The sequence below is a fragment of the Eptatretus burgeri genome, chromosome 3, assembly GCF_056783735.1.
Source record: "Eptatretus burgeri isolate ZD-2024b chromosome 3, Ebu_testis_v1, whole genome shotgun sequence".
Taxonomy (NCBI): Eukaryota; Metazoa; Chordata; class Myxini; order Myxiniformes; family Myxinidae; genus Eptatretus; species Eptatretus burgeri.
Genome location: NC_140963.1, coordinates 60,417,569 through 60,442,170, shown reverse-complemented (window position 1 = coordinate 60,442,170; position 24,602 = coordinate 60,417,569). Strand labels below are relative to the sequence as shown.

Below are 24,602 nucleotides of genomic sequence, written 5' to 3'. Positions count from 1 at the left end.
TTTGTTCCTCCGTGCATGAGAAGCAAAGAGTGGGATTAAGCAATTGGTTAATGTCCGTCTACAGTTTATGATCGTCAGTTTATGACCAAAGAACAACTTATTTGAATTGAATGTTTTATTTTTTAACACAAATCAGAACATGAATAGGAAGACAAGTCTGTCGTTTTACCATACCTTGGCTCAGAATTCGTCCCGACCGCAAGTGCGCAGAGAGGAGTGAGATAATTTTTTTATCACTGTCTGCCTGCCTAGCAGTCAAACAAAATTGAAAATCATTCCAAACAGGAAACATGGTTTTTAAGGACATTATAAATGACACAAGCAACAGGCATGAAGAACGAATGGAACGTGTTAGATCGAGTGGTGTAATAGACACTGGGCAGAATGGCCTTAAAACCTGGAATTTATTTATTTATCTGTCTTTAAAACTCTTTAAATCTTTATTAAAATTGGATCATATACTTGAAGACTGTGGAACACAAACTGCCTTTATAATACTTCAAAGAACCATGCAATATATTGATATATAGCATTTAGCATTGCATGTGTATTTGGGTGAAGAAGAGGCTGCCATAATGGCTATGTACCAATCAATAAAGCTTCCATCTCCAAAATTGCAACAACGTCATATTCTTACAGTGTATAAGGGTGGGTGGTGTATAACGCTGATTCTTTTAACGATCATTAAAATCAATATTTTATTAAAATTGAAGTACAGGAAGGCCTTGATGTTCATGGGTTTTCCCTTCGTGGATTCGCTCTATCGTGATGAATTTATTATGGCAAGGTTTGTGCATTGCGATCATTGCGTTTAAATAATCGTGGGTTGGTGAACTATTTTCCACATTTATTCACCGAATTAACACGGATCATTAACACCCCTCAAACCCTCCACCATCATCATAACCATCATCTCCATCAACTCATCTTTATCGTCACCATCATCAACATCGCCATCACATTATTGGATCAAGTTTATCATCATTATTATTGTTAAAGGTAAGTTTCATGATCTTAATAACTCAAGAGAATATACTTTATTTTTATTGTCTTCATACAGGAAAAGAATACTTTATTGTATGTTCTTAATAACTCTTTTATTCATGAAAATAAATCGCACAAAAACAATGCACAGACATGTAAATTAACGGCACAGTTTGGAAAAATTTCAGAGTTGAAGTTCCTAACCATATTTTCCCCATTATCCCCTAAGTTTCCGGATGTGCTGTTCACAGGGATTTTCAAGAATGTAACTCCCCAAAACAACAAGACGTTCCTGTATAGTATATACCTCAACACTGCACAGGGTATCATGTTCTATGAACCCTCTAGTTTCTGGTTTGGTTTATGCTCTGTTTGGCCTCATTTCACATTTTAAAAATATCATTGTTCAACTATTAAAGTATAAAAAAACCCCACAAGCTAAAAGGGCCACCTAACTTGTGAAAACAAAGTTCTAAACGAATTTTGATTCAACCATGCGTCCTTCACATTATGCTGTGTAATTAGAGTATGTATTTATGATTTAATAGCAGTTTTAATTTATTTTTCCATTCAATGCATTGCTTGTTTTTCAGTTCGACAATGAAAACCTGAGTCTGAAAATGGAGGAAGAAATTCACAAGCAGAAAGAACTTAAAGAAATGTAAGGATCGCTGGAACACTTGATGTTGGACTTGAAGCTGAGTTTTAAAATTCAACAATCATTTCTTTCCTTTGTCGAGTCATGCACTGTATGTGATTTTCTTCTAGGAATACAAACACACGGGAGCTCTGCAATGCAGTGAAGAACCATTGTACAAAAGTAACTGCTTCTGTAAAAAAAAGTGAGTGATGCATTTTGTTTGTTTTGTTTAATATTGCATTTCCAACTATTTCTGTTGCATGGGATTGTTTTCTAACTTGATGTCTTCTTAGCAATGTATACCTTTTTTTGTCAATATGACAACAAATTGCTGTATAAGGTGTATCTTGTGAAACATATTGAAGCTGCTTCAGTGGAATGACCCTTGCACAAAATAAAGTTTTGTTTACTTTGAAGTAAATGGCAGTTCATTTTTAACACAATGATTACAATCATTATAAAAACAAGAAGCGAATACTTCGATATCATGTGGCTGGGGGCAGTAAAAGTAGAGGTCAAGAATGATGAAACAATTTTGCAGTTATAAAATTTAAATGTAGACATGGTGAATTAGCATGCATGATGGGAAGAGTTGTGATGTTGGACAAATTTCTATTTGTAGCCCTCAGATCAAAGCGATGTACGCGGCCATAAGTGTGACAGAAGACGTGACAGAAGACACAGGACAGAATAGCCAATTATATAACAGTGCGATGTCACCGCGCTGTAACAATGAAGAACGAGAGTTACAACGTTGCGCATCAACAACTAACGGAACAAGAAGATTATCACTTCCTGCTCAGAAAATCAACTTCCGGTGTCACACAGAAAACGATTCAGCACAAAAAACATCGCTCTTCCGCATTAACCCCACCCACAATCCACCCGGCAATCTCTGCCCACAATCCACCCGGCAATCTCTGCCCACAATCCACCCGGCAATCTCTGCCCACAATACACCCGGCAATCTCTGCCCACAATCCACCCGGCAATCTCTGCCCACAATACACCCGGCAATCTCTGCCCACAATACACCCGGCAATCTCTGCCCACAATACACCCGGCAATCTCTGCCCACAATACACCCGGCAATCTCTGCCCACAATCCACCCGGCAATCTCTGCCCACAATCCACCCGGCAATCTCTGCCCACAATCCACCCGGCAATCTCCGCCCACATCACACCCAACAATAAGCGTGACAGAAGACACAGGACAGAATAGCCAATTATATAAGAGCGCGATGTCTCCGCGCTGTAATAATACTTAAGTGTAAGGTCGGTAGATGAAACCAACATGCCTTTGATTGATGTATGCTCACCGCCATGGGAAGCAAGGAGAAGCTGCCATGTCAAACGTTAACCCTTCGTCAAAGCAAAAGTGTTTTTAAGCTTGGAGATTTAACCCCTCTTTTACTGCAACGAAGGGTTATCATCCAAAATGTCAGCTTCTCCTTGCTTCTGATGGTTATTTGCATACTTCAATCAATGTCATGTTGATTTATTCCATTACTCTACCTGTCTGCCATCACATATCGACACTGGCCTTCACCAACAAGACGAGTTGTTCATTCCATCTCAAGATTAACTTCAGCCTGACCCATTCTCCACTCTCCTTCATTATTTTTACCTCCTCTCCTTCACCTTTAACTGAGCTATTTTGTGATGCAATGACCTGTCAATGATGCACAAATCCGACAGTTTATTGCTAGGTTGCGAAACAAACCCAGGCGAGACAGCTCAAAGGTACTGTATGTGCGTTATATCTGCACCATGCTGTCAAACAACTGAGCAATAAGCTTTTGCAACATGGATGTGTGCAGAAAGAGGTATAGAACAAGCTCATTTACAAAAATTAACCCATTTAATTACTGCACACATATTTACAATAGTTTCCCAAATAATACAAATGAAACAAGAAGGGCACTCAGTGGAGCGCATGCTTCCACCACGTAATGCCTGATCCATGAGAACATATCGTGCCCAATACATTTTTGAACGAGAGGGGGAGCACTCAGTAGAGTGCAAAACCTCCGCTACCAATACTGCTGGGTCACTTAAATGAACCTGATATCCGATTCATTGTAGGTTAAAACGGATCAGACTCTACTGAACCACGATTGAATAAACTAAACTAGATCAACGCGCATGTAGAAATGCCCAAAAAAATAAAATCGAATTCTTTTTGAAAAAAAAAGGTGCAAAATTTGTTTTTTTTTCTCTAACAAATTTTTTTGTGGGGGGGGGGTGGTGGAAATCACTTAAAACATGAAGAAATGAAAAAACAAAAATTCAAATATTTTTTCAAAATAGCCGCCATAGCGGCCATATTGGACTTTGGACCAAGTACAAAATCTAATGGCATGATCCTTGGACCATACCTTATCCCCCCACCAAGTTTCGTCGAAATCCATCCAGGAGTTTTTTTCCGTAATACTGTTCACAAACAAACAAACAAACAAACAGACAGACAGGGGTGAAAACAGTTATACCGGGAGCCCACGGGGCTTAGCTCAACCGAAGAGGGGAACAATGCTGTCCTCATGGGAGGATGCCAGATGCTATTCTCACCTCAGAACTCTGCGTCTGCCGGGACACTGCTGCTGGGTTGACATTCTGTGGTCAATATCCGTATCGCATAATCGGCGCGAGCTCAACTTGGCAGCGGAATGGCCCCAAGTAGGTTTCTGATATTATTAGTATAGCTTGTAACACGGTATAAACAATGACAGACGATTTCGCCACTGGAATACCGGTGACAGACGCTAATTCGATGCTGCGAAAATTGCGCCAGCTCAACTGAACAGCGGAACGGCTAAAACCAACGCAGAATGCTCGTAAGGCGTCCCCTGAGTGCAAAAGGAGCACTGACAGACAACTTGGTCGCTGGGCCCCCCAGGACAGAAGCTCCCTAATTTGGGACCCTTTGGTTGCGCGAGCTCAACCAAACAGCGGAATGGCTAAAACCAATGCAGAATGGTAGTGCCAGGTCCCCCGTGTACAAAAGGAGCACTGACAGACAACTTGGTCTCTGGGCCCCCAGGACAGACGCTCCCTAGTGGGGCGTTCCATGTCAAGTGTACACATTTTTCAGCAAAATTTTTGACACATCGTCTTAGATTTCACTCTTTTTGTGCAAGTGTTTGTATCCACGGTAAAACATTGTGTCATTTTTCAGACCTGGGGGTCAATCGGGGCTCATGTTAGGGCCACCCCAAATTTGAGCGCCCCCGGTTGGCCCACAATCTTCCAGAGGCCATATCACAGGTTGTAGTGGTCCGATTTGGATGATCTTGGTATAAAAATGCTTGTAAAAACGAGATCTTTCGAATTGGATAAAGTAAAATCACTCCGAAACAGTAATTCAAAAAGTTATAGTTTGGGGCGCTCTTTGACCATGGGCCCCCGCTCCCCAGCCAAACCGATGGTCCCGATTTTTTTTGTGTGAGAATACCCCTTCATTTACTCCAACACCTCAGCATAAATGAAAATGGGATCTCAATGGGTTCAAGTGTGACGATGGTTTTATTGTTCGGGGACTCGGGTGCTGGACACACAATACGCCACAATACATAGCACAATATTTGAACACAAGAACACAACACTATATCAGTATATTGTACATAAATTTTCCACATGCAGGGACTGGAAGCGATACTAGTATAATAAGAGTTTTTCCTAGCATATTATAGTCAATATTTTTTGCCAACCAATGTTTTATTTGACAGCTGTGTTTCTTTTTTACTGATTGTCTAGGTTCTACCTGTAGCAGTTTTTGGTTTTACGGAAAGAAGTATATCAGAAATGTCTAAAATGTAGTGATCTTCAATGTCAGGAAAAAAGAAACTATTTTTGGGTCCGTTTGGATGAAGAAAATTCACTTTCACTTCAAGAGTGTCCTGAAAGGCTTCCATGATGCAGGCAAGCCACCATTTTCCATCATAGTGTACTGTGACATAACCTGAGTTTCTCGTTAAAAGTTGGTGTAGATTTTGAAATAGCTGACTCGATATGGTGATCCTCGCTAAGGCTGAATTCGCGTACTTGCAGAGCAGTTTAAGAAATAGGGATGAAAGCATGAAGTTTTTGAGTTTCAGCTATGGTTTTGGCCGTTTTTAACCTTTCTTCCAGATTTCGTTCTTCCTCATCATACGCCTCTTGGATCCTGTAACCGAACTTCATTTCATTCAAACCGTTTTCAGCAAAGGCGAAAAGATCTTTTGGAGAAATAATTTGACTGTCATAAGGTCCACGCAGGCTCTCACGTGTTGCTTCTCGTTTGACTGTACCTCCCACGCCATCCGAAGGGCCCTTGCCATGACTTGTGGCAAAAAAATGCCATTTTGCATCAATACCATACTCTGATTTTTGATGACATAGGTTTATGAAGGCTTTGCAATTCTTATATTGGCCAGCGCAACCGTCTGAGAAATAGTAAAGTTTCTTTACATTTCCAAAGCTAGATTTCAAGTGTTCAATGAGCATTCTTTGGAAGAGGTGGACTGAGACAACTTCGTGAGTATTGCATTCTGATATAATCGTGAACGAATCGTGGTTTAATTTGCCATTGTCCGATTTGAAATAGTAAACCCAGGGGTGAATTGTCGCTTGAGAGCAGTTCCAATGGAATCCTTGGGCCGCATTCTGTACGACAAACGAATAGTTCTCTGAGAAGTCTCCTTCACCAATTTCGTCTTTCTTATTTTTCAGAAACTGAGATTGGACCTTGGCAATGAAGTCGTGTCTCACTAATTTCACCGTGCGTTCACAGAATTGATTAATGAATTCTTCCAAAGGCAGGACCATGGAGCTCAGTTCAGATCTGTCGGTGATGTACACCGTTTAAACTGAATTTCATCAATATCCTCCAGTTCATAAGCACTCAGTATCTCGGTTTTGAAGTCTTCAATTGATGAACAACTTTCACAAGTTCTGGAATGCCATGCCAGTTGTGCTGGGTTACAAACTATACGTGCCATCACATGATGATAGCAAGGAAGTTCGGCTATCTGTGGCATTTTGGAACCAAACAGCATGAGTTTCACCTTTTGATGTATCGTACATATACATACACTGTGTGTACCGCTTGAACCGGCCAGGACACACTCCGAGGGACGGAGCATGGCGAACTTCGCGAATCCAACTTTCAAGCCAGGGTTCTTCTCTTTGAATTTCTGAAACAGTTCCCCGAGATTGTTTAGTACCAGGCGCTTTTGAATTTTGTCTTTTCCATGTACATTCCTGATCACCACACAGTCCTTTTTTCCCGGCATTACTCGGCTTACTTCATCACCGGTAAAATTCGGTTACGGTGGATTTCACTCCGTCAGGGAATATTTTACCCTGTTTGGGATTTGGAGGCGATAGCATACCATTTTCTTTCTCTAAATTTTTGGCTTGCACAGCCATTCTTTGGGAGCAACTGAAATCACTCATAATCCCTCTGATGCTCATATTTCCGAGCAAATATTGTCAGTATACGTATTTGCTCTGAACGGCTCGAAAAAAACGTATTTTTCTTTCAGACTTTTTATCACCTCTGGCATACAGTTTTCATCACATTTTGACGCTGTATTTTGTGTTTTCTCCTCAGTGCTTGGTCCAGCAACTTGTTCTAATTTCTTTCACACAGAATCTTCCACTCTACTTTGCTTTTACTGAACGTACCCTGGGTTCCTGTCCGCCTTTTCGTTTGTCGAATGGGCTTTCACCTATCATCGATAACGACTGGTTTAATAGGTCAACTTCTGCTTCTCGCTCAAAAACCTCCTCGTCCTCATCTGTCGAAATAGATTCTGCAATGCCTTCAATTGTACCTTCTGATGATAATTTCGAACTGGTCGAAGATGATTCTTCAATTCACTCTGGTGACAACTGAGAAAGTTTTTTTCTGCACAAAGTTCAAAGTCTGTCATCCTTTTTCACCTTTGAAGAAAATTTCATCAACATATCATTTGCCACATTGCGAAGATCTTTTCGTTGTTTCGTTTTATGGCAGCTGAACGGATCGCAACAGTATTTTCGGAACTCCTTTCGATTTTCAGTCGCCATGCTTACTGCAATATATGCAAAAACTGAGATTAGCCCATTTATAACTCAATTCGATGATGGTTATACAAAAAATGTACACTTAAAAATCAATAGACACATTAGGCAGAATAATTTTTCGCAAATGATGCAATATATATATATATATATTAGTCCAGAGATGATGATTGTCAATTTCAGACATAAAGTCGCCTGCCAGCAGGTGACGTCATTGGAATGATGACTGCAAACGTGGCCCAATGTCGAATCAAGAATTAGTGATATGTGGACCCCGAACAATAAAACCATCATCACACTTGAATCCATTGAGATCCCATTTTTATTTATGCTGAGGTGTTGGAGTATATGAAGGGGTATTCTCACACGAAAAAATTGGGACCATCGGTTTGGCTGGGGGGCAGGGGCCCAAGGTCAAAGGGCACCCCAAACTATAACTTTTTGAATTACTGTTTTGGAGTGATTTTATTTTACGCGATTCAAAAGATCTCACTTTTACAAGCATTTTGATCCCAAGATCATCCAAATCGGACCACAGCCTGTGATATGGCCACTGGAAGAATGTGGGTCAACCAGGGGAATCCAAATTGGGGGGGGGGGTGCTAAAATGCGCCCCAATTGGCCCCCAGGTCTGAAAATTGACACATAATGTTTTACCGTGGATACAAACACTTTCACAAAAAAAGAGTGAAATCTAAGACGATGTGTCAAAATTTCGCTGAAATATGTGTACACTTGACAGAGAATGCACCACTTGGGAGCGTCTGGCCTGGGGGCCCAGCGACCAAGTTGTCTGTCAGTGCTCCTTTTGTACTCAGGGGACCTGGTACTACCATTCTGCGTTGGTTTTAGCCGTTCCGCTGTTCGGTTGAGCTAGCGCAACCAAAAGGAACCCGAACTCGGGAGTGTCTGTGCTGGGGGCCCAGTGACCAAGTTGTCTGTCAGTGATCCTTTTGTACTCAGGGACCTGGTACTACCATTCTGCGTTGGTTTTAGCCGTTCCGCTGTTCAGTTGAGCTAGCGCAACCGAAGGATCCTGAACTAGGGAGCGTCTGTCCTGGGGGGCCCAGCGACCAAGTTGTCTGTCAGTGCTCCTTTTGTACTCAGGGGACCCCTTACTAGCATTCTGCGTTGGTTTTAGCCGTTCCGCTGTTCGGTTGAGCTCGCGTGATTTTTGCGGCATATAATTAGCATCTGTCACCGAATATTCCAGCGGCGAAATCGTCTGTCATTGTTTATACCGTGTTACAAACTATACGAATAATATCAGAAACCTACTTGGGGCCGTTCCGCTGCCAGGTTGAGCTATCGCCGATTATGCGATACGGATATTGACCACAGAATGTCAACCCAGCAGCAGTGTCCCGGCAGACGCAGAGTTCTGAGGTGAGAATATCATCTGGCATCTTACCATGTGAACTGCATTTGTTCCCCTCTTTGGTTGAGCTAAGCCCCGCGGGCTCCCGGTCTAAGTAACCTCCGTCCATCTTCGATGGCAGAGGTTACATATCATGCTATACAGTATTCGATCGTTTTGGCCCTATCTCTCAATGGTGAAGAATCACTTTAAAAATTAAATAATTCTTGTATCTAGATACAGATACAGATCTACACCACCACCAAAATGTTTTAAAATAAGGTTATAATGTCTGAGCAGACCACGAACGATGTAACACGTGACATGTGCACTGACAAGCAGGCAACATGGCGGATTATCTGCAATGTTTATTTCATGGATGATTATACTTTGCGATGTTTCCAGAGTTGTTCTACATAAGCAGCAACTCTTTTGTAGCTAAAGTCATTATTTGAACTAATTCATTTTATTTCTTTAACTGCTGCGTGTGTGGTGAACACCACCTTTAAAGTCAAAGGGATCCTAATGGATATGCAGTCAAAGCCTGGCCAGCCATTCCTTATCAACCATTTAATTGGAGTGCTTGCTTGAGTGCTTCAACCATTTGACGAACACCCTTCAGTCGATAACAGTACCGCGCTACGTCCTTCTGAGCAAATTGTTCACTCACTGCGGACGCTTTTGCTGTGCTATTTCATTCAGAGCGAGTGGTTCATGCTCCGTCATCCTGAGCGAGTGGTTCGTGCTCCGTCATCCTGAGCGAGTGGGTCGTGCACCGTCATTCTGAGCGAACTGTTGTGAAATAACACCCGATTTCCGAACCGTTTGTCATATTAAAAGTTTTTTTCGAAATCACCAATCCATTTTTTCCCTCAACTGTCATACGCAGCTTTTTATAAAGACTAATGTTGTGAACATATCCCTGAAACGTCTGCATAAATGCAACATTGTTTTTTGGTGAAAGCTACTCAAGGTGTTTGGGTTGTATACAGTACATACTGCAGCCAGGAATCGCACTGACTCCAACCTGCCGATACCCGAAAAATTTCCGATATCGGCCAAGCAGTTGTGTGTGTGTGTGTGTGTGTGTGTGTGTGTGTGTGTGTGTGTGTGTGTGTGTGTGTGTGTGTGTGTGTGTGTGTGTGTGTGTGTGTGTGTTTGTTTTCATAAAGCACAACATATTCTCTCTTCTAACTCCCCTTCCCTCACCTCTCTCGCTCTCTCTCGCTCTCTCTCGCTCTCTCTCGCTCTCTCTCTTTCTCCTTGTCCCATCCTTGCTCTCCCCCTCCCAATACAGTGCAGCACCATCCTTCCTCACCTCTCTCACTCTCCCCTCCTTTCTCTCTCTGCCTTTCTCTTTCTCTCTGTCTCTGAACATATCTGGACAGTGGTTATGTCCGCACGGTGTTTGTCTCCAGACGTATCTGGGTGGGGTTCGTCTCTGGACGTGTCCGGGTGGTAGTTCCGTCTTGATGGGAGTTTGTCTCCGGACAGGAGTTTTTCTCTAGACACATCCGGATGGGAGTTTGTCTTCGGATGTGTTCAAGCAGTCTTTGTGTCTGGACGGCTTGGCTTCAGATGCGTCCAGCGGGTTTTATCTCTGGATGTGTCTGGACAGTGTTTGTCTCCTTGCCGTATTTATAGTATAACTGGTAGAAAATGGATTTCAGACATTATTTTGTTTCCATCTTCACTGATTTCTATGCAGAATCATTCTGATGAGATGGTATGAATCGTAATTAACGTTCCACCGCAAGTCTGCCCTCCCTTCCTCTCACCTCATCACTCTCTCCTCTCTTTCTCCCCCATCCCTCACTCTCTCTCTTCCCCCCTCTTTTTCTCCCCACCCCCTTTAGTATTCCTGTCAGTGAAGGGATGGATTGTACGTATTTGCTGGTATTATCTATTTTTCCCACATTGAACAACTGTCAGCCTGCAGCTTCATTTCCAATACACTAGGCATCACAAATGTAAGAGGGAGGAGAATCCACAGCTTGCAGTTTCTCTGATGAAACGTAGGAATATTTCTGTTCCTGGAAATGGCCTGCAGGGCACCCGTTGCTGTGCATGCATCTTTAAGTGTCCTGATGGAAATGCCTATTGTGACCCAGTCCATCTCACTCTTAATGTTGGAAATAAGATATTTATGCATATTTTTGGCATAAAAAACCATGCCACAGGTGCTGAATTTATGAGTGATCGTTTCTGTTTATTGTCTCATTAAGGACTGACCATGGGTGATCAGTTGCAATTACTGTAATTTCTTGCATTACACATTTACTTATTTTGTAGTTTCTGCATGGAAAGATTCAGAGAAAAGACAATTCAGACAGGACAAAAGTATGGAACAATATCATACAGCAAGCACATTAAGTATTCTATAAAGTAAAAAAAACAACATAATATATACACAGCACCGATAGGAAGTCTGTGCCCCCTTTCAAAATTTTCACCTTTTGTTGCCTTATAGCCTGGAATTAAATTACATTAAATCAGACTTTTTCCACCTTTATTTACACATTGTAACCCACAACTTCCAAGTGAAAAAGAAATTCTACAAATTTCAGAAAATTAATTTAAAATACAAAACTTGAATATCTTGGTTGGATCAGTGTCCACCCCCTTATAACAGCAATTGTAAATTCGCTCAGGTATTTTCCAATCACCTTCAAAATCACACACCAAGTTAAATATCCCTTCGAGCACAGTGAAAACAATCGTGAAGATGTGGAAGGCATATGCTACCACCAAGACCCTGCCTAGATCAGGCCATCCCTCCAAACTGGATGACCAAACAAGGAGGAGACTGATCAGAGAAGCCACCAAGAGGCCATTGGCAACTTTGAAAGAGCTACAGGACTTTATAGCAAAGACTGGTCACTGTGTAGATATGACAACAATATCCCAAGCACTCCACAAGTCTGGCTTGTATCATAAGGTGGCAAGAAGTAAGCCGTTACTAAAAATAATAACCACCTTCAGTCCCGTTTGAGTTATGCAAAAAAACCACTCAGGAGATTCTGAAGCCATGTGGAAAAAAGTGTTGTGGTCTGACGAAAACAAATGGAACTTTTTTGGCCTAAATGCAAAACATTAGTTTGGTATAAACCAAACACAGCACATCACCCAAAGAATACCATCCCAACTGTGAAGCATGGTGGTGGCAGCATAATGTAATGGGGTTGTTTCTCATCAGCAGGGACTGTGCACTTGTCAGGAGAGAAGAGAAAATGGAGGGAACAAAATCCAGAAAAATCCGAGAGGAAAACTTGCTGCACTCTACATGAAAGTTGAAATTGGGACGGAAATTCACCTTTCAACATGACATCGACCTGAAGCACACAGCCAAAGCTACACTGGAGTGGCTCAGGAACAAAAATATAAATGTCCTTGAGTGGCCCAGTCAGAGCCCCAACCTAAATCCAATCGAAAATGTGTGGCATGACTTGAAGATTGCTGCCCATCAATGCTCCCCACACAAGTTGATTGAGCTTGAACAGTTTTGTTCAGACTACTACTACTCAGCGGACGCATCCGAGATAGAGTTCACTATACCGCGCCATGAGTCTTTGTCCATCATCAGTGTCTGCATGTCTGCTATGTCATGCTGGATATCCCTTGCTACGCAGTCGATGTAGTCCAGTGGCCTTCTTCCTCTGGTTGGGCAAGGCAATCTCAAGCAGATCACGTCAGACATAATTTGGTCTTTGCGCGGAAACAGTGACCAGCAAAACGTGTTCTGCGATGAGCTACAATGGTAGAAATGGGTGGTATGTCTCCAAAGATCTCTGCTTTTGTTCTGTGTTCCTGCCAGCTGATATTCTGAACTCTCATAAGAAGCCGAGTATATGTGTCATTGAGCCGGTCCTTCTTCTTCGTGACCTTCAATGGCCTTCCTCGTGGTCCATGTCTCTGATCCACATAAGAGTATTGTTGTGGTTGACCAAATTCGCAAACCACCATTCAGGTCCCTTAGGTGAGATATCTCGGTAAGTATATGTGTAGTTAGGCCCAAACCCGTTGTCTAGTGGGAATACATGTCATTTATGCGTGCTGCGACTCTTCAGGATAGCCGTTTTTCTTTTACTATCTTTATTTTGGACCAACCGCCATTATTACCACCACCAACCACGTCTCAACAGTCGTCACAACATCAACCACCCACCACAACGCCGCTTCACCACAACAGCCACGACCTTTACCGTCACACCTCGCAACCGTCGCATCGCCACCGTTCTTGCGCCGCTTGTGGGTACCGGTATTGGACTCGTGCAGGGCGCGCGCCGAACAGCGTGTACAAAACCACGGATTTTCCGCTCCAAAAACGGATCAAAAACGACTCACGCCCACTTTTGTTCCGTCCAATCGGTGAGCAAGGGGCGATTTGGCCCCGCCTCCAGGGCGTTGGAGGGCGGTCGCTATATTCAAATTCATGGATCAAAATGCATTCACGCCCACTTTTTCTCGGGCCAATGGGGAGCGAGGTGAAAGGTCGAAGGCAGGGGGTCAAAGGCGAAGCCACGGGGCTTATATAAGCGGCTGCGTTCGTCAGAAAAGTGTCGTCGTCGTCGTGTGCGTTGGAGTTGAGTGCAGTTGGGAAGTTCGCAGGAGGAAGAGTTCGGAGTTGGAGTCGGAGCGAAGAGGACGGAGCTGTGGAGAGGCGGCGGCGGCGAAGGCAGACGAGGGGGTGCTCGCGTCGGTGCCGGGAGCTGCACACCAGGGAGGCCGACGGCGCGACCTGGTCGAGGTGGAGACGCTCGTCGCGGGACCCGAGACAGAGTAAAAATCCTCCTTTCCCCGAGCATCAGCAACCCCCTCCTGTTTCCCCCCGCGCTGAGATAGTGCGACCAAGGGGGGCCCCTTCCCACCCCCTACCAGACACTGTGCGCGAGGCCCGCGGAGTTGAGGCACCACCGCCGCTCCGCGTCTCATCACCAGACGGGTAGGCCCGACACGGTCTCAGCCCCAGGCCCGCCTACCCCCTCATCCTGGAGGGTGGTTCTCTTTTCTTTTGCTTTGGGAATGTGTGTTGTCGGCGCCGTCTGTGAAGTAAAATTGTATAAGTGTTGCCGTGTGCTCGCGTAATCGGTATTAGATCTGCATTGTCGCATTTGCTTTTTGTCTTCTTTTTTATGTGCTTTTGGTGGAATTGTGTGTGTGTGCTTTCCGTTCATCGCGAATAAATGTGCTTTATGTTGAACTGTTTCCCGCTTCGCTTCGTCATTTCTTTCGTTGAATCCTCATCTTGCTTCACGTAAAGGGTTGGTAGTGGGCTGAATACGCCCGATAATTAATCGAACCGTCGAGGCCGACGATAACACCGCTCGGTTATCCCGATAGTACGGAACGGGTCGCTTAAGTGGCCCGTGTCCGAAGTCGACCTGCGGCGAGGTGCGATCGCCCGGTCTACCCTCCGTGTGGGTACTTAGGTAGGTCGAATTTGGCGAGCAACCCTATCCCACGCGGGGGCCGATTGGCTCGATCGCGGTGAGACCGAAAGGTCCACCCATGACTGGTTCCCGGCGTTAGTCCGAGAGGGTCACGACTGGATTGTCCGTCCGGTGGGCGACGTGCCGCGATTCGAGTTACGTGGCCGTCAGCATGCCGGCGGGCGCGAATCCGTAACACTGGTGTCAGGTCGTGCGATACAAACTCATCGCCCTCCTCGCGGCACTGGTATCGGAGAACAGGAAAACGGGCTCTCCTGTCTCCAGTTAAATTCACAGGAATCGGTCCAGGGGTGAGAGAAGTGACCCCCGATTCCCTCCAAATTACAAGCGATTCAAATTAACCCTTTACGAGAAATAAGATGGCGTCTCAAGGCGAGCGGGAGCCGGGGGTATTAGGTATGTGTCGTCATGTAGGATCCATGGCCCAGGTCGGTTCTTTTTATAATTATAACCCCACCACTAACTGTGGTCAGTGGGAGCGGCTTGAGCACGAACTTTGCCGGCAAACGGAGTCGCACAATGGCAGCACGGAGCGGGCTGATATTAATGGCACAGCACGAGGCGTGAGCTCCCAGTCACCGGTTCAAGGCACGTGGTCACGGCATGTGCCATGGCAGGCGTGGCAGGATGACTATGCGAGCATTGGCAGGCTTCAGGCACAATTGGGGGATGTCTTGGAAAAGGTGAAGCGTTATGAAGAATATATCGAGGAGGTGCAACGTGGAGTGGACGAGTCACAACGGCACGCAGATGCGCTTCAGAAAAATTACGTGTACGGGGGGACACAGCGATTGGACGATTTACTGGAACGAATTCGGTGGCAAAAACATGACTTGGCCAATAGAGTCGACAAATTACGTGGGAAAAAGAATTTGGTAGTGTTTTATACCCATCAGTTGGAATATGCGAAGAGCAAACTGAACAAAAGAATAGAGGAACAGCAGATTGGTATCTCCCAGGAAAGGAAACAATGGGAGGAAGAATGGAAAACCGAGCTCGAAAAGAAACAAAAGGAGCACGACTTGGAAGTAAAACAATTAATGGAAAAATTATTGGAGCAAGCAAGGCGGTTCAAAGAACTGGAGGGGAGAGTGAGGGAAATACTGTTGGAAGAGAAAAAATGTGAACACGATGGGGAGTTGGAACAATTGAAGGAAGAGATAAGAACAGGCAATCAGGAAAGAGAAAGCCTAGAATGGAAGATAAAAAGAGGAGAGAGACAGCTCGAGGAAAGGTCGGAGGAATTGCTGGAAAAGTCAGAACAGTTCGAAGAACTGCAGGGAGAATTGAGGGAGGAAGGAGAAAGGAAAACAAAGCTCGAAAAGGAAAAACGCGAACAAGATGGAGAATTGGAACTACTGAAGCGAGAGGTAAGGGCAAGCCAGTTTAAAAGAGAAATCCTGGAAGGGGAGATTAGAATGGGAAAGGAATGGCAGAAAAAACTAAATGAATACAGTAAAAAAAGGGACGAATTGAGGAGGGAAGCGGTGGAAAGAAGAGATGAAATGAGTGAAGAAGCACGCAAATTGAGAAAGGAATTGGAAACAAAAACTTCTGAGATACTGAAACACGAAAACAAAGAAAGAGGATTACAAGACGAACTGAGGATGTTAAAAGAGGAAAGGAAGAAAACAGAGAATGAAACGTTAAGGAACCACACTGAGCAGATTGAACAATTCGAAGCCAAAGCAAAGTCGGAGTGTGCGGAGATGAGAAAGGAATTGGAAAAGAAAGCTTCTGAGTTACAGAAACACCAGAACAAAGAGAGGGAATTACAAAACGAGTTGAGGATGGTGAGAGAAGAAAGAACGACAACAGAGAATGAAACGTTAAGAAACCACACAGTACAGATCGAACAGCTGGAAGCGAAGGCCAGATTAAAGAATGAGGAACAAGAAAGAGTACTGAAAGAACAAGGAATGAGACAGGAGAAGGAAATCAGCCAACTGAAGGAAACCACGAGATTGCAGAATGAGATGCAAGAAAGAGTAATGATGGAAGAACGAATCAGACAGGAGAAGGAAGTCAGCCAACTGAAAGAAATAACGAGATTGCAGAATGAGGAACAAGAAAGGGTACTGAAAGAACAAGGAATGAGACAGGAGAAGGAAATCAGCCAACTGAAGGAAACCATGAGATGCAAAAAAAGAGTAATGAAGGAAGAACAAATCAGACAGGAGAAGGAAGTCAGCCAACTGAAAGAAATAACGAGATTGCAGAATGAGGAACAAGGGAGACAGTGGAATAGGAAGTACAAAGAACAAGGAATGAGACAGGAGAAAGAAATCCGTCAATTGAAGGAAACGATGAGATTGCAGAACGAGGAACAAGAGAGACAGTGGAATAAAAAACTGAAAGAGTATGAATTTGAAACTGAACGACAAAAGGAAAAAAATAGGTTGGAATACGAGGAGAAGTTGAAGGAGCAAGGAATGAAGCAGGAAGGAGAAATCAGGAGATTGAAGGACACAAGGAGATTGGAGAGGGAAGAACGAGAGGAACAATGGAATAGAAAACAAAAAGAACATGAATCTGAGGTTGACCAATTGAAAGAAAAGCTGAGGCTGGAGTAAGAGGAGATAGACAAAGAACAGCGAATGAAACACAAAATGGAGATGAACCAAATGAAGAAAACCATGAAACTGGATAAGGAAAGACAGGAGAGGAAACGAGGAAGAGTAATTAGACAGCAGCAAATGAAACACAAAAAGGAGATTATCCAAATGAAGAAAACCATGAAACTGGAGAAGGAAGGACAGGAGAGGAAACGAGGAAGAGTCGTGAGAGAACAGCGAATGAAACACAGGAAGGAAATGAGCCAATTGAAAGAAACAATGAGATTGGAAAACAAAGAGCAGGAGGAACAGTGGGAGAGAAAACAACAACTATATGAGTGTGAAATTGAACAACTAAAACGGAGAGCGAGATTGGAGTCAACGGAGATTGAGGAGCTCCGGAGGGAGAACGAACAGCTAATGGGGCTCAGAGAGAAAGAACGATTCAGATGGGAAGGAAAAAGGAACCAGGAAGAGACAGAAATAAGGAACAAGGAGAGAAAATGTACAGAGACACGGGAGACAAGAGACGAGGTGAAAGTAATTGGGAGGGAGAGAAAAGAACAATTAATACGGAAAGCAAGGATGAGGTACGCGGAGATCGTGAAAGAGCAAGGAGTGAAAAACAGGGAAGGACGGGAGCGACTTAAAGAGAAAGCAAGGTTGACCGACATAAAGATAAGGGAAAGACGCCAGAAAGAAGCAGAGACCAACAGACACGAGGAGACAACAGAAACTTGTAAATGTATAGAGACACGGGAGACAGAAAAAATAGAGGAGAGACTGCATGATAATGACGGGTTTAGAGACGCACACACACACACGGAGGTAGTGGAGGATAATGGGGGTGAGCTTGCGGACTGGGTAGAGACCCGGTGCGAGCAGCTGGATGACCTCCTCCAGGAACGAGGGGAGGGAGTATGCCCCCTTGAAGCGATCACGACCAGGTGGGTTCGGTCGTGTTTTGCGAGGTTGAGGGGACGAGTGCTGTGGACGGGTGCACGGAGAGCTTGGGGGGTATAGAGGCCCCGGAGACTCTTGTGGGGACACGAATCCCCAGTGTGGTTGTCCCTGTGTGTGTGGTGCAAGGTGTGAGTGCGTCCCCGTGTGTGGAAGCGACCCCGTGTGTGAGTGGTGTGGTGGCGATGGTGCCGGAGTACGTGCTTCCCAGCACGCCGTGTGTGGGTGAGGCACCGTGTGTGAGTGAGGCCGTGTGTGTGGATGAAACGGCCAGTATGAGTGAGGCACCGCGGGTGAGTGCCCCCGCGTGTGTGAGTGAGGCACGGAGTGTGGATGAGGCACCGCGGGTGAGTGCCCCCGCGTGTGTAAGTAGTATGGTTTGTGTGAGTAGTGAGGGACGCGTGAGTGAACGGCCGAGTGCAAGGGAGACCGTGTGTGTGAGAGAGCGGTATGTGAGAGAGATGTCGGTGGGCATGCGGGAGCACGCAGCCGCGTCTCCCGGTGTGAATGTAATGGAATGGAGTGTGAGCGTCGAAACACGCAGGTGTGCGTGGGTCGAATGGCGACGACGGCGACATGTGAGGAAAGGAAGCCGAGTAGCGGCTGTAGTTGTTTCGGGGACCGTGCCGGGTTCACCCAGCCGCGAGCACGAGGTTCGTGCTGTGCAACGCACGAGGCCCCCACGTGCTCGCTTGCGAGAGTGAAGTCCCGGTCCGGAAATGCACGCGGTGGATTTGCCGATCCCGCGGACGGACAAAGTTTAGGCAGGATTATGGATTTGGACCGGACGGGTTCTCCACGCGATCGTGTGTGTTAAGCTCCAACGGGCAAAGCACATGTGTTCGCGTGGGGAACCCCTCGAGACGTGGGGCTTATGTTTTTTTTTTTTATGCGCACGGTGACGTCATGGCTGCACGTGGGGTTGGAATCCGGCAGGAGGGGTATCCCTGCCGGATGGTACCGTCCAAGGAGGGACGAGGTACACGTGCAGCTGCATGACGTCACGGGCAGGTGCAAAGTGTGCGAGTTGCCGCGCTGGTGCTGCGCTTGAAAAAAAACAAAAAAAAAAACAGTAAGCCTCACTTTCGGGTGCACAGGATTCCTGGGCAAGGGGTGGAAGACCCCCTTGAACCTGGGCACAGGATGGAAACTAGTTAGGGGGAAGGGTTAGCTTAGCTAGACCGACTTCATGGGGCAGGGGCAAGTCCTCATGGAGTCCGGGGAATGGATTAGGTAGAGGGATTGTAGCCAGATGTAGGTTGGGTAAATAATTTTTGGGACATTTGAAGACAGTGACAGACTTTGGATGTGTAGTGGGGACGTAGTTTAGCTACGTAGTGTTAAATGGAGCATGCTATAGTTTAAGGGACGACGTGGGAGCACGAGTTAGTTAGGGGATGTAGTTAGAAGGATGGCAGAGTTCAGCGGTGTGGGTGTTGAAGAGTTGGAGAGTTGTGAGGTGAGTACATGTTGAGTGAGTGAGGCCAGCGGGTCTGTGTGTATGGAGTGAATGGGGAATGCATGGTGCGATGAGTGATTGGGGGGAGGAGTGACTCCCGCCCAAGGGACCCCGGGGTCAGAGTAAAGTGAGTTAGCTGGGTTAGTCAAATTGAAAAATGGAGGTGGTTTTGCTGTTGGTGGGAATGTAGGCTCGAAACCCATTTGGAGGGGTGCAGGAGCCCTGTTGACGGGCTTGGGAGCGTGGCTGCGAAAGGTGAGTATCGCTGAGTGGGTACCCCGGGAACCAGGCTAGTCGGCCGCGGTAGGCCAAGGGCCCATGGGGGGCCGGGATAGCGTAGTGGGCACGGGTGCGCCTGCTTGGTGCGGGGGCCCGGGGCGCCATTAGCCGCGTGGGCAGTGTTGTGGGCAAGGGTGACCCTCGGAAAGGGGCCTGGGAAGCCAGCCTGCCACGTGTGCGTTTCAGGGGAGGTGCCATGGGGGGCACTCCCCGGTGTTAGGGAGCTGGTAGGCTCGGAGGCAGTGTAGTGCCCGGGGGTGCCATCGTCGGAGAATTGGCAGAGGGTCGTGCCTGCCAAAGGGAGCCACGTGTCCCAGCCAGGAGACCGTGTGAGGGCACGGAGAGAAAATTGGGGGGCGAGGCCCGAAATTGTAAGGACACCAACACAGGCGACGGGAATCTGGGTTGTTAGAACCAATAGTTTAAGCGAGAGGCGCTTGTTGAAAGCCCCGGGGTAGTTTAACAGTTAAATGGTTAGGGTAGATTAGGAAGTGTACCCCTCCGCACCATCCATCCCCTCGCTCTCGTTGGGGGCCGCTGGACCCACTTTGGTTATAGATCGCCGAACTCTGGGGAGGCCATTCTGAGGCTTCGTTGGGCCTCAGCACAGGACGTTAGCTCTCCCTTATTCCCCTCCGGGAAGGGAAAGTAGGGGTTGGGAGTAGGCTCGGTGACAGAATAGGTTAGCCGAACAAGGACAGTACAGGGGGTTAGGGGACGATTTATAGTGGGGAAGTAAAAGAAAAAAAATAATAATAATAAAAAAATAAGTTGGGGCTAAATTGGGGTTTGACAAATTAAGGGAGTGGGTATGAACAGTGACAGGCAAAGGCGATAGGTGGGAGGGAGACAGGTAGGTAGGTACGAGCCCGCCTTCCAAGTGGCCAGCACCACCGCACTCCCTCCACCAACCTCCACTGAACGGCAAAGGCTGGCCAACTTCATCGGCTGGCCGTGTTTTTTTCAAGGCCTGTGCCGGCCCACTTCATCGGCAGCTGTTGTGTTGCTGCAAGGCCTGTGCCGGCCGGATCATCTGCAGCTGTGGTACTTTAAGGCCTGTGCCGGCCAGTTCATCTGCCGGCTGTGTTTACCTACAGCGGCCTTCTTCTGCGGGCTGTGTTTGCCTGCAGCGGCCTGGTTCTGCAGGCTGTGTTTGCCTGCTGCCTTTGCCATGCCATGCCCACTGCCCAGGTTCACCAGCCCCGTTCAATTTTTGCTTGGCCCCCCCTGTTCATTTCCATGTGCGCCAGGATCAAGGCAACAGTTTGCAAGCTGCGAGAACTGCCCTGTTGGCAGCTACAACACGGGCCTGCAGTGGCGGCCCGTGCACCGTGTTTGTGTCCATCCATCCATTCGTTGTGTTCATTGCGTGTGCCACTTGAGCTGGCACGGAGACTGCGTTGTGCAGCCCATGCACCGTTGTGGTTCACTGCGTTCAGTTCAAAAGGGAAGGCCTTGGACTGCGTGTGAGCAGCCAGCCACGTTCCCTGTCACCTGCATTGTTTTGAGCCAGAGACTGCATGCGAGCAGCCTGGCTCCCTGCTAACTGCTTTCTTTTTGCAGAGTTCAGTGATCCTGGGCCATGGTTTAGTGTAAAATTTGTAAGTTAAGGTTAAGATGTACTGTAAATATGAGTGCGCCCCCGGCATGTCTGTCCTAGCGCCGGCAATTTTATTTAAGTCGTCCGTGTGAGTGAGTTTGTTTAGGTAGTTACGCAGCCCTCAGGTTATTTATTTTGGGGACACGAATATCATGAATGTCGCACTCAGGGATCCGTAGGTAAAATGTACTAGGGGAAAACTACACATGATGGCACACGAAAATTTGACGACTCGGGACGAGTCTGTAAAAAGGGGAGGGGGTAGTGTTGTGGTTGACCAAATTCGCAAACCACCATTCAGGTCCCTTAGGTGAGATATCTCGGTAAGTATATGTGTAGTTAGGCCCAAACCCGTTGTCTAGTGGGAATACATGTCATTTATGCGTGCTGCGACTCTTCAGGATAGCCGTTTTTCTTTTACTATCTTTATTTTGGACCAACCGCCATTATTACCACCACCAACCACGTCTCAACAGTCGTCACAACATCAACCACCCACCACAACGCTGCTTCACCACAACAGCCACGACCTTTACCGTCACACCTCGCAACCGTCGCATCGCCACCGTTCTTGCGCCACTTGTGGGTACCGGTATTGGACTCGTGCAGGGCGCGCGCCGAACAGCGTGTACAAAACCACGGATTTTCCGCTCCAAAAACGGATCAAAAACGACTCACGCCCACTTTTGTTCCGTCCAATCGGTGAGCAAGGGGCGATTTGGCCCCGCCTCCAGGGCGTTGGAGGGCGGTCGCTATATGCAAATTCATGGATCAAAATGCATTCACGCCCACTTTTTCTCGGGCCAATGGGGAGCGAGGTGAAAGGTCGAAGGCAGGGGGTCAAAGGCGAAGCCACGGGGCTTATATAAGCGGCTGCGTTCGTCAGAAAAGTGTCGTCGTCGTCGTGTGCGTTGGAGTTGAGTGCAGTTGGGAAGTTCGCAGGAGGAAGAGTTCGGAGTTGGAGTCAGAGCGAAGAGGACGGAGCTGTGGAGAGGCGGCGGCGGCGAAGGCAGACGAGGGGGTGCTCGCGTCGGTGCCGGGAGCTGCACACCAGGGAGGCCGACGGCGCGACCTGGTCGAGGTGGAGACGCTCGTCGCGGGACCCGAGACAGAGTAAAAATCCTCCTTTCCCCGAGCATCAGCAACCCCCTCCTGTTTCCCCCCGCGCTGAGATAGTGCGACCAAGGGGGCCCCCTTCCCACCCCCTACCAGACACTGTCCGCGAGGCCCGCGGAGTTGAGGCACCACCGCCGCTCCGCGTCTCATCACCAGACGGGTAGGCCCGACACGGTCTCGGCCCCAGGCCCGCCTACCCCCTCATCCTGGAGGGTGGTTCTCTTTTCTTTTGCTTTGGGAATGTGTGTTGTCGGCACCGTCTGTGAAGTAAAATTGTATAAGTGTTGCCGTGTGCTCGCGTAATCGGTATTAGATCTGCATTGTCGCATTTGCTTTTTGTCTTCTTTTTTATGTGCTTTTGGTGGAATTGTATATGTGTGCTTTCCGTTCATCGCGAATAAATGTGCTTTATGTTGAACTGTTTCCCGCTTCGCTTCGTCATTTCTTTCATTGAATCCTCATCTTGCTTCACGTAAAGGGTTGGTAGTGGGCTGAATACGCCCGATAATTAATCGAACCGTCGAGGCCGACGATAACACTGCTCGGTTATCCCGATAGTACGGAACAGGTCGCTTAAGTGGCCCGTGTCCGAAGTCGACCTGCGGCGAGGTGCGATCGCCCGGTCTACCCTCCGTGTGGGTACTTAGGTAGGTCGAATTTGGCGAGCAACCCTATCCCACGCGGGGGCCAATTGGCTCGATCGCGGTGAGACCGAAAGGTCCACCCGTGACTGGTTCCCGGCGTTAGTCCGAGAGGGTCACGACTGGATTGTCCGTCCGGTGGGCGACGTGCCGCGATTCGAGTTACGTGTCCGTCAGCACGCCGGCGGGCGCGAATCCGTAACAGTATGTTCTCTACGCAAGCTCTAAAGAATGCAAGTTTGGTAGAACTTGAAATGTTGGACTGCCAGATGTGCTGCAGCCTATTATATGCACTCCAGGCTTGACCTTTGCGTGCTATGAAGTCCTTCTTGGATTCAGCTCCATAAGACCCTGTGTACTTAAAGTCTTTGACTTAATTTAGTTGTGAGCCATCCTTGGAGAAGATTGGTAGATGATCAGCATCCTCATTTACTGTCATGTATTCTGATTTCTTGTCATTTATAAACAGACCGATCTTAGCTGAAGCATCCTCAACAGAAATTAGAAGGTCTTGAGCATCCTTCAAAAGTGTTGCTGTTAAAGCGATGCCATATGCATAGTCAAGGTCTGTGAGATGCTTATCTCTGTCCCGATTTGATCTTTTTGGCTTGATGTCAATTCCTTTCTCTTTCATGGTCGCTAGTGATTGCCTGAGAATGTAATCCACAACTATAACAAAAAGATAAGGAGCAAGGGTGACCCCTTGGAGGATGCCTGCTGTTGTGAGAAACTCCTTGGTTGTGCCATTCATTCTTTGAAAATAGCGAGAGGGGTTGTTGTACATTATGGCAATTGCTTGCACTATTTTTTCTAGGATGCCATAGTTCAAAAGAATTTGAAGCATGACCTTCCTGTTGATGCTGTCAAAGGCCTTGGAGAAATCCACAAATACTAAGCTTGCTTTCTACTTGGAGATCTTTAGTTCTTTATGATCTTCCTAAAGGCAAGAATCTGAGGTGTTGTAGATCTGCCTTTCCGGAAACCATTCTAGTTGCGTCGGAGAATAGGATCGAGATGAGGGGTAATCCTATTGAGCAGCATATAATTTTTGAGGCTGGAGGTGACAATTGTGATACCTCTGTAATTACATGGAAGAGAGAGGTTGCCTATTTTGGCAGAGGGATGATGGCAAATTTGGAAAAGGTTGCTGGTTTGTTGCCTCATATAGGTTTCATTACAAAAGTCTTGCAGCTCTTAATGAAAAAGTGGGCTCTTCCAGCCAACAGCTGGAATGTTGTCGGGGCCAGGAGTCTTGGATCGTTTGAGCTTTCTCAGGCATTTCTGCAGTTCCTCCATTGAGGACGGATCGGTTTTGATGGGAAGAATGTCAACAACTTTGTGATTGAAGAATGGATCGTCAGTACTGGTGTTCTGCTCAGATTTACCTCGACGATTACTAAAATGTTGAAACCAGCAGTCTCGACGTTCCTCTATGGCAGGGGTCGGGAACGTGTGGCTCGCGAGCCAGGTGTGGCTCTTTTGAAGATTGCATCTGGCTCGCAGATAAAATTGGAGTTT

At 46.6% G+C, this 24,602-nt stretch overlaps 1 protein-coding gene across 6 annotated transcripts in view; it reads left to right on the top strand.

Annotated features, from left to right (window-relative positions):
- Positions 1-24,602, top strand: part of LOC147030011 (uncharacterized) — a 199,744-nt gene that overhangs the window by 39,169 nt on the left and 135,973 nt on the right. For all 6 annotated transcript variants that reach the window (XM_085873639.1, XM_085873643.1, XM_085873640.1 and 3 more), the window contains 2 exons: positions 1,578-1,645; positions 1,753-1,826. In XM_085873639.1, the coding sequence (XP_085729765.1) occupies positions 1,578-1,645; positions 1,753-1,826 (142 nt within the window). The remainder of the gene's footprint in view (positions 1-1,577; positions 1,646-1,752; positions 1,827-24,602) is intronic.